The sequence below is a fragment of the Magnolia sinica genome, chromosome 4, assembly GCF_029962835.1.
Source record: "Magnolia sinica isolate HGM2019 chromosome 4, MsV1, whole genome shotgun sequence".
Taxonomy (NCBI): domain Eukaryota; kingdom Viridiplantae; phylum Streptophyta; class Magnoliopsida; order Magnoliales; family Magnoliaceae; genus Magnolia; species Magnolia sinica.
In genome coordinates, this window is record NC_080576.1 from 26468326 (window position 1) to 26478580 (window position 10255).

Sequence of the window (10255 nt, forward strand, 5' to 3'; positions counted from 1 at the left end):
GGATGTTGCTATTCCTACCGTTTTGTTGATGTGGGCCATCTGAGTTTTGGATGTGCTTGTTCTTCACAATTCTGTCCTATTGTGGTCTTAAAAAACAGATGGACGGAGTGGATTTGTTACCGACATCTCTGTGGACCCTACATAGTCGCGGGCAGAGAGATATGACCGGCTGCAGGCAATCCGCTCCCGGTGATTTTTCAGGGAGCGGATATGGTGTTACTCTTACCTTGTGAGGCCCACCTTATATGAATTCGTTGTATATGCACGACGCCCATCCGTTATTTCAGCTCATTTTACAACGTTATCCATACCATTAAAAATATCTTGTAGGTCACAAAAGTTTTAGATCATGCTGCTATTTGTATTTTCCCTTCATCTCTGTCTGATTGGCCTTATCAACTAGTTGGATGGCAAATCAACATTGCAGATCTTCGTAAGGTGGGCTCTGAGAAGTTTTTAATGGTAGGCATTCAATCACCACTGTTTTCTTAAGGTGGGCTCTGAGAAGTTTTTAATGGTAACACCTAATCTGCTCCCGCTTTTACCACGCCTTCAGATCGCATGCTGGTACATCTCCCGGGAGATACGGCAGAGGCCTAGGGTGATCAGGACCGTTGATTTGATCAATCACTAAGTTGATGGGCCATTTCTCGAAATCAATAATTCCTGTAATATCCTAAGGCAACATAAGTGATGTGCAAATGGACGGTTAGATAAAGTTGAGGAAAAGAACCCGCAATGTTCCACTTTCGTTGCCGAGATTTGCCCAGCCGTAGCGCACCAGTTCTAAGACGGACTCGGATTCTCCAGCGAGGAAGCGGATTGCGTACTGAGTAAACTCTGTGGGGTCCAGCGTGATTTATGTATTTTATCCACTCCGTCCATCCATTTTAACAGATAATTTTAGGTAGTGGTCCTAGAAATGAAATATATCTACACCTCAAGTGGACCACACGATAGGAAACAGTGTGAATTGAATATCTACCGTTGAAGATATCTTGGGGGCCACAGAAGTTTTGGATCAAGCTTGTATTTGTGTTTTCCCTTCATTCATATCTATTTGATCTTATGAACAGGTTGGATGAGAAATAAACATTATTGTGCGCCCTAGAAAGGTTTCAACGGTGGAAGTCATTATTCCATCTGTTTCCAATGGTATGGTCCACTTGATCCTTGGGTATGCTTAAATTTTGGGCTCAACCCTTAAAGTAAGATGGAAAAACGGATGGACGGCCTGGATAAACTAGATACATTCACAGTGGGCCCAATAGAATTTACTCAGTAACATGAGAGTTTACTGGGTTACTCGGTGCAATCCGATTTCACCCAAGACTTTGGCATTGAAAGGTCTCCTGCTCTAATCTTGTCCAGCTCGGTATGGGTGAATTAGATTTCTGCATCAATATTACACGTGTAACTCTTGTACATGAGAGTTTGAAAACCTTACTTCCTTTATGGTTCCAAATATACAGGGGATCTCATATCCTCTTGAACCCCATCAAATCAACGGTGTCAAACAACTCTTTATTCTTCGGCTCACATACATAGCGGAGGGGGGCAAGGAGAGTCGGCACTGAAGCGGTAACTACCGAATACGAGTTCTCGATGGTCAGGATCACCTATGCATGCGGCACGTGTGCATTCAAATATTTTCCGGAGATTTGTGGGCCCCACTTGCACTTTTGCACATGAAAGATGTCGAGCCGGCCTTATGTATGAAAGATCTAATCCGTGAATTATGTAAGCCCCACTGTTAAGATGTGCCAGCGCAAAGATTAGGATGCTTAACTCCTCACACAGGCCACACACGTGCGATGAATCTGGACCTTCAACGACTTTCTTTTTAAATCACGCGCTGTTCTTGTTCTTTAACCGTTGCGGCCCACCTATTTCTTCCAAACGTAACCATCACAAAGTGTCCTACCTCACCAACGGCTCATATCTCGTCTAAAGAAGTGTGGGACCGCACATAGAACTCACCCAAAAAAAAAACAAAAAAACTCACCCAAGTCGTGCGATTCTCCGACTCGACCCCGTTCCACCCGCTCGAGTGTGAGACGAGGCGAGCAGGAAGAATCACACGTGTTGCACGTGCTGCGGACTCCAAAACCGAATAAAATTCGAAACAGAAAACCGGACGTGAGTTACGCCTCATGAAACCCAGTTAAGGAAGGTGGGTTTGGAATCCGACGGACAAAAGCAGCAGCAGAAACACGCGGCGAAGCGAACGGCTGCAGCTATACACCATCTCCGCCTAAAAATCTCTACTCTCTCTCCTCTCTCTCCTTCTCATTTCACTCCTCCGAGTCTCTACTTCTTTCTACTCCGTCCAATCCGACACGCTGCGGAACGTGGCAGATTCCTAGTCGTCGATTCCCTCCATCTCCGATCCCATCCCCGCCATTAAAATCTCCACCTTCCTTTTGTTTTCCTCCATCCCTTCCCTTCGAAATTTTCTACAACGGATTGAAATTAAAGATAATACGCCGTAGTAGATTTTCGGAAGAAATCGCGGCAAGCTGCTTTCCTAAAAATAACCAAAAATTCCAAAAATAACACTGCTTTGATGACTTGAAGAAATCCTTAAGACTTGAAATTTGGGGATATTTAAGTAAATTTGTAGATAAGGTTAAATTCAAACTAGTGTGGATAAAAAGGCTCTGTCTTTAACGGGTTCTTATTGTGGTCTTCTTCTTATTCTGTTGTCGGATCTTCTTCTTCTTCTTCTTCTTTTTAATCGTTGTGGGTGACTACAACGGACGATCGTTGTAGTAGCAGCAGAATCATGTCGTTCTCGAGAACGATGATGTCTTCTTCCCATTCGAATCTCGAATGCTTTCTTGACTGCACGACGCCGACCATTCCGTCGCAATTCCTTCCTAAGGTGATTTTGCAGATTCTCTGTTTTGTTTTTAGTTTTTATTTACTGTATTTTGATGAATCCGATGTTTTCACCATTGGAATCTCAATCTTTTCGCTTATTTTTTTTAAAATTTTTTGTTGAAATTGCCTTATACTTTCAGTTAATTTCTCTTCAAATGTGAAAGCTTTGAAATTTTGATGCATTTTCTTTATTTCTAGGGTTTCATAAAGGAGAAAAGTACATTTTTGAACTCTATTTGCAAGTTCTGTTTCTTCGTGAAAATCTTAGTTTTGTTTCATTTTCATGCGATTTTTAGGTTATTTGATGAAAATATAGCGTTTTCAATGCATATTCCTCTCTTTTTTCTTTTTCTTTTTTTGAAAATTTTAATTTTTTCTGTTTTTTGACATGATCTGTCTGTTTTTAGTATATAGATGAAAATTCGGCATTTCTCTGAGAAAAGGATCTCTCTCTCTCTCTGTTTTTTTTTTTTTTTTTTGCTTATTTATGGTAAAATTTTGGCATTTTTGTGTTCTTGCAGAGTTCTCTTATTTCATCTCTCTCTCTCTCTCTCTCTCTAAATTTGTTTGCAGTATATTCTCTTGTTTTTAATGAAATTCAATTTTGACTGATTTTTCTTCTGTATTTTTAGTTTTTCTATTATTTTAATTCAAAAAAATTTAATCTGTGGAAGCAGTCGAGCATTCGTGATCTGAACAGCCTGTGGCACCCTCTCGACAAGGAGACGATCGAGTACTTCACGTTGGGAGATCTCTGGGATCGCTACGATGAATGGAGTGCCTACGGCGCAGGGGCGCCGATCATCCTGAACAGCGGCGAGACTGTTGTGCAGTACTACGTCCCGTATCTGTCTGCAATCCAGATCTATACTAGTAAACCGTATGTCACTTTCAAGTTCTTGCTTTGGTCCGCTGATTGATTTTTAGTGCCATTCTATTTCGTTTGGTGCTTGGTGTTCATGTCCTGTTTGGGCTCTTGTTTTAGGAATTTGAGGGAGGAGAGTGATGTGGGGGAATTTGAGAGTGAGAGTGGATCATGGAGTGATGATAGTGAGAGCGGAAAGAGGTCTCCGAGCATCAATTCAAGCAGGGGTTGGGATGCAGGGTCCGAGGATTCGAACTTCGACCAGGAGGGGGTGTGGCCGATGCATCATCGGCTCGGGTTCCTCAACTTGGAGTACTTTGAGAGGTCTGCTCCTTATGGGAGGATTCCACTCATGGACAAGGTATTGTAATGTTCACAATTAGATGGCCGAGATTATTCGTTGTAATAGTTCAATTTGTTCTTAAATCAATCTAGTGTTTTCTTCCATTCAATGGCATTTGTCCAAAACCATTTCCTTTTTGTTGCGGCTGATTTTGATTGACTGTCGGTTGTGTAGATCAATGAATTGGCGAAGATTTATCCGGGTTTGATGTCATTCAAGAGCGTTGATCTTTCGCCTGCTAGCTGGATGGCGGTCGCATGGTAATGCTTCATTTCTCCTCTTTTTGCATTTCTCTATATAGAAACTTATGGAGGATAACATTAGAGTCTTCATGCTGATAAGAAAACCCTTGAATTTTGTAATTGACGAAAGGCTCCCTTGAAGAACTTCCATATAGCTCTACGTCCCGCCAAGAAGACGTATGTCGAATTTCTAATTTTACTTTTTTGTCCTGTATCTGGCTGGCATCGCTAGCCTCCCGTTTTCTTCATGAGAATTGTTGACTAGTCAACTGCTTTTTTTTTTTGAATGGGTTTTTAATAAGTAAGAAGATTTCTCCTCTGTGTTTCTTTAATCAAAGGGAAGACTTCTTTTGGGTTATTTGATTAATTCTAGAAATGTATGAATGTATGGTTTTTTCCTTCATGTTTTTTCTCATATGGTTTGTATTGTTTATTAGGTATCCTATTTATCACATTCCTACTGGGCGAAACGTGAGGGACTTATCTGCATGCTTCCTTACTTACCATACTCTTTCCTCGTCCTTCCAAGGTATGTATTTATCTATACTTGTTTTAAGGGGGTTGGGGGGAGTACTACCAATTCCTGTTTCTCATTAACCCTTTGGTTGTTTCATGAAATTGTCATACAACTGCTTCCGCCCTGTTTGGCAGACGCCTAAAAAACAGTTTTTCTTATTTTAGCTAACAGTGTTAAATGCATTGTTACTGTTAACCAAAATGAGTCCATACAAAATCACTGTTAGCTAAAATGAGATGAACTCATTCTTAGGTGTCTACAGAACATAGCATTTTTTTTTTTTTGAAAGAGAATTTGCTTAGATGGAAGTTTTGTTTTGTTCTTGTAGCATTAATGGATAATCAGATAGATGTTGTCTATACTCACACCCACTGATTTTTTGCTGTGGGGTTCTACAGAAAGCCCTTTGTTCATATACTTTCGTATTAAATTGTAGTTGAGTGGCTAGATTACTGTTTGAACGGCTTGTGGTGAAGATTGGCTAGTTGAGTAATCTCTAGAGTACACCCAAATCATGCTCAGCTAGAGTTGGTGCTCTTCTTTTTTTTCCTGAAGTTTTGGATTCTTATGTTCTAGAGTTTTGTCAAAAGACGCTAGAGATCTCTCTGAGTATTTCAATTTAGTTGTCTGACCTTAGATTGAAAACCATTCATTTCTGAACATTTACTGAAGCTGGAGCCTGGTTCAAAATATCAGCTGGCTTAGACTGTTATTTAGAAGATTTTTTTGCTTGTTTTCTTCAGCTGTAGGAAAGTAGGTGTGACATGTAGGTTCGATTTATTTATTTTAGTTATCTTTTGTTTTCCTTCTTTCTATCATTCTGGATCCCTTCTAAAGGGGACTCGTGCGAAGAGAATTGAGAATCGTCTTTGCGGCAGCCCGTGGGAGAGTTGAATACATCTTGTCAGATTCAGACCATAAAATAGGTGGGCCATGCCATGCGTGTGCCGTGACTGACGGCGGTGGTCATACCAGTATGATAACTTGGACAATTAAATAAATTGACCAACGGTTCATATTCAGCGTTCTTGTGTCTGTGTCTCTGACCAATCCACTGAGCAGACTGGCCTGATGGTTGGCCCTTGGCATGTTCACTCTTGGGCCTGCTTGATGAATTCCCCAGATGTTGTACATGTTTATGGCTTTGTATGGCAAATGATCCTCTACTTTCATGAACTCTCACAAAAATCAATTAGAATGGTCCTTAGTATTGTTTACAATGGTGATTTTAGGTATTGACTTGGGGAATCGGGATCTGTAAGTATACCACAAATATACTATGCTACGAAGGAAGAAACTCCCCATGGAAGGTTGAATCTGTGTTCTGAGGAGTTGAGTTTGGTTTTGCTTACCACAAATACACTATGCTACCAAGGAAGAAACTCCTCATGGTAGATTGAAACTGTGTTCTGAAGATCTATGCTTGGTTTTGCTTAAAGAGTTGGGACAGTACTGAGAGTAACCACCATCTTGGATTGTCACCACCCATTCTTAGGTCCTCTTTGGGTGCCTCATAGAAATGAGTTGAACTCGTTTTTTGGTTATTCTTTAATTATGTGTTAAAGATCACGATCCTTGGTTATGAAGATGATTTTTTATCCTTGCCAAAAATAGATATTATCTCCCATACATAATTATGATTTAACTAAAATTAGTGGTATGGCATGTGAAACGCACATGGAGAGAGGAAAGAGAAAGGGAAAAGAATTTTGCTTAAAGAGTTGGGACAGTACTGAGAGTAACCGCCATCTTGGATTGTCACCACCCCCCATCCTTAGGGCCTATTTAGGTGCCTCATAGAAATGAGTTGAACTCATTTTGGTTATTCTTTAATTATGTGTTAAAGATCATGATCCTTGGTTATGAGGATTATTTTTAATCCTTGCCAAAAATAGATATTATCTCCCATACATAATCATGATTTAACTAAAATTAGAGGTATGGCATGCGGGACACACGTGGAGAGAGGAAAGAGAAAGGGAAAAGAAATTTGCTTAAAAGAGTTGGGACAGTACTGAGAGTAACTGCCATCTTGGATTGTCGCCACCCCCCATCCCTAGGGCCTGTTTGGGTGCCTCATAGAAATAAGTTGAACTCATTTTGGTTATTCGTAATTATGTGTTAGAGATCATGATCCTTGGTTATGAAGATGATTTTTAATCCTTGCCAAAAATCGATATTATCTCCCATGCATAATTATGATTTAACTAAAATTAGAGATATGGCATGCGGGACGCACTTGGAGAGAGGAAAGAGAAAGGGAAAAGAAATTTGCCTAAAGATCTGGGACAGTACTGAGAGTAACCGCCATCTTGGATTGTCGCCACACCCCATCCTTAGGGCCTGTTTGGGTGCCTCATAGAAATGAGTTGAACTCATTTTGGTTATTCGTAATTGTGTGTTAAAGATCATGATCCTTGGTTATGAAGATGATTTTAATCCTTGCCAAAAATAGATATTATCTCCCATACATAATTATGATTTAACTAAAATTAGAGGTATGGCATGTGGGACGCACGTGGAGCGAGGCGAGAGAAAGAGAAAGGGGAAAGAAATTTGAAGGGGAGAGAGGCAGACAGTCCGGAGTCATCTAGAACACCCCCTCTGCACAGTGCATAAAACACCCAGAGTCTGTGGGGCCTGCTATGTTCTAAGTTCAAAATCCACTCTGCTTATCAGATTCTATGCTCTTATGTTAGGTCTTGAGATAAAAAATCAGCTAGATCCCCAACTAAGATTGGCCACACCATATGGAATGGAGTGAATGGGAATCCATAGGTTTGTGTGTGTGGGCTGGGCTGCCATATGGTGTCTCTCTCTTCAAACCTGTTAGTCAAATCTAATTCACCAGGATGAAGAGAAGGTACAAAATTCAGCCTGTTAAAAAACTCTTTTAAGTGAGCCACACCACGTGAACGTAGCAGTTTTGGGAGCAATTTTACAATGTTCCCATTGGTGTGGTCCATATGAGTATTTTATCGGGCTGGTATTTTGCATGTATGGTACATAATGTTTTTTGATGGATGGAGTGGATTTTATATGTACGAAATGGTGGACCCCACAGTGCAGGGTAGTTGCTGTGGCTACCCACATCAAAAGAAGTGAAGCGAGCGAGTTGTGTGGTTATTGAATTTTAACCATTGAGTGGCATATGCTCATGAAATCTTAACCTTACGTTGTTAAGCACACACATTTGTGAATTCCCAAGATGCCCCTGACCTCATTTAAAATGTCTTTAAATATCCCTTCAACACGAAGTTATCTGCCGTTGGGAAGTATTATTGGCATTATAATATAATGAGATGAACTCATTTTGATGCCACCCAAACAGGGCATTATTATATTTTCTTCATTGCATATGGGTCATATTGTCTGTCATTATCCGTATTTTCTGTATGATGGGTCGTCCATGGTTTTACGCTGTGTAGGCGAAAATATGAAGTTTGTGTTCTCTTCTTCGAGCATCTAATCTCTAGGTTCTATTTTTACATTGTAGGAGACATGAGGGATCTTTTGCTTGTATAATGAATAGCAATCAACTGTACATAATTCACTTTCGTCTTGTTTTCGACGTCCATGAATGTTCAGTTTCTATAATTCGCTTCTTCTAAGCTTTCATCTCATGGTGGCTATCTCACAGATGATGTAGCCAATGCAGAGAAGGGAGTCTGCTCTTCGGAAGCCGAAGTCAGGGGTGGGAAATGTAATGGAGAGGCGAGCGGCATTTCTCTTCCACCATTTGGGCTGGCCACTTACAAGATGCAGGGTAACCTTTGGATAAACCCTGAAACTGCTGATCATGAAAGGATCATCTCTCTGATGAGTGCTGCAGATTCTTGGCTGAAGCAGCTCAGAGTCCAACACCATGATTACAGCTACTTCTGCTCACACTCAATGTAAGACAAATGAGTGATGCTGATTGCTGTGTTGAGAGAACTCTTCTAACCGCCGTCACTACTGATGCATCCGCTGTCCACCCATCGGCAGCTTTGCCACACCTGTACTCAGAAAATCCCAGATTACCCAAAAAATGAAAAAGAAAAAAAACAGAAAAAAAAAAAAGAAAAAAAAAAGGAAACAATAAAAGGAGAGGGGCTGAGTTGGGAGGTCTGATCATCTCCTTATGAGAGTTCCATGTAAAATCAAAATGGTTTCATGAATCCATAGAGAAGATGTGAGATGTCCTTTGTAGGAATAGCAGTTGAAGAGGGAAGCATATGAAGAGCTTCTTTTTCTCCCTTTGTGGATTGTGTTGTCTGTTTCTAGAAAAGAAGTGAGAAAGAGTTGAGAGGTGAAAAAACAATGCTTGTAAGCTTGTGATTTTGGACATAACTGGGTCTTTCTTTTTCTTTTTCTTTTTTTTTTTTTTTTGTCAGATGTAGATGTTTTTGGGGATGAAAGAAATGCTATCTTTTCATGTAGGCTGTACATTTCTATGCGTTTGGGTGTGTTTGTTTTTTTGGCTTCACATTCATTGGATTTTACAAAATGGCCCAATTCAAAATTGACAGGTTCTAACGAAATGGATGGCAGCAATGCTTGAAACCAAATGACTGGGGCTGATCTAGATCGCAGACCTTTCATATGGTGGGCCACAACATGGGGGTAGCCATGCTTCGAATCTGCCCGAATGAGACTATTCCAATTTTCAACTAGTGGCACAGATATGAACGGGTTAGAGGAAGATGCAATCGAGGGTCTGCTTTCAAAAGTAGACTAGGCGAAAGCTGTCTAGAGTGAGTTTAGCACGGTTTAAGAAATAGATACGACTCTTCCACCCTACACGTGGCACAGTTGCAAAAGGGAATCCGACTGAATTGCTGACTGATCTGTGGAAGGAGGCCCCAATAATAATAAAATGCACAATGATATTTTAACCATCCGATTTTCCCTTTGAATTTAAACCACCCACTAAACTACTTTTGGCCATGCAATTTATAGCCACTAAAAATGAATGGTTAGTATCGCTTTATATTTAATAATATTCACAAACCATAGTTGGACAGACAGTTTAAATTGTTTTCTAGCTATTCATTAAGCACCACATGTGAGGTGATCTGATTTTGAAAACGCAACAAAACTAACTAGTGTGTAGAGTTTCCATGCACGTGGTTACAAGACAACTCATATAATCGCGGAGGCAATTTGCAGCGTGAAATAAGGATCCAAACCATCAATCATGAAAGTCTCATCATAAAAGTCCATATGCAATGAAATTGGGTACATCAGTTTGTTGGGTTGTCCCCAGATTCGTTATATAAAAAATAAATAAATAAATAAACCAATGGCTGAGATTAATTTATCAAAATTCTCTGCGTACACTGCTTTTTGGCCATGAATGATATTTAACCAAAAGTGTAAAAACTCCTGCTTTTTATGTATTTTATATAATGTTCGGATCTTTC

The 10255-nt window shown here is 40.2% G+C and overlaps 1 protein-coding gene and 1 long non-coding RNA gene across 3 annotated transcripts; both read left to right on the top strand.

Moving 5' to 3' along the window:
• The first annotated feature begins 2165 nt into the window (after window positions 1-2165).
• LOC131242857 (uncharacterized) lies at window positions 2166-9288 on the top strand. 2 transcript variants are annotated; one of them, XM_058241783.1, is made up of 6 exons: window positions 2166-2884; window positions 3558-3763; window positions 3869-4109; window positions 4266-4351; window positions 4771-4862; window positions 8491-9288. In XM_058241783.1, exons 1-6 carry the CDS (start codon window positions 2786-2788, stop codon window positions 8748-8750), a joined length of 984 nt encoding a protein of 327 aa, XP_058097766.1. In that variant the 5' UTR covers window positions 2166-2785; the 3' UTR covers window positions 8751-9288. The 2 variants fall into 2 exon arrangements, with proteins under 2 accessions (XP_058097766.1, XP_058097767.1); XM_058241784.1 differs by having other exon boundaries at window positions 2168-2884; window positions 3561-3763.
• LOC131242858 (uncharacterized) lies at window positions 4870-7405 on the top strand. Its single transcript, XR_009169749.1, has 2 exons — window positions 4870-6356; window positions 6640-7405. It is a non-coding gene; the product is annotated as an uncharacterized LOC131242858 (long non-coding RNA).
• Window positions 9289-10255: the final 967 nt, after the last annotated feature.

Excerpts from the sequence above, each read along its gene's own strand:
- LOC131242857 (XM_058241783.1), top strand. The coding sequence starts at position 2,786 with ATGTCGTTCTCGAGAACGATGATGTCTTCTTCCCATTCGAATCTCGAA. Across the intron at positions 2,885-3,557 it reads CGTCGCAATTCCTTCCTAAG|CAGTCGAGCATTCGTGATCT; the intron begins GTGATTTTGCAG and ends AATCTGTGGAAG. Across the intron at positions 4,863-8,490 it reads TCTTTCCTCGTCCTTCCAAG|ATGATGTAGCCAATGCAGAG; the intron begins GTATGTATTTAT and ends GCTATCTCACAG.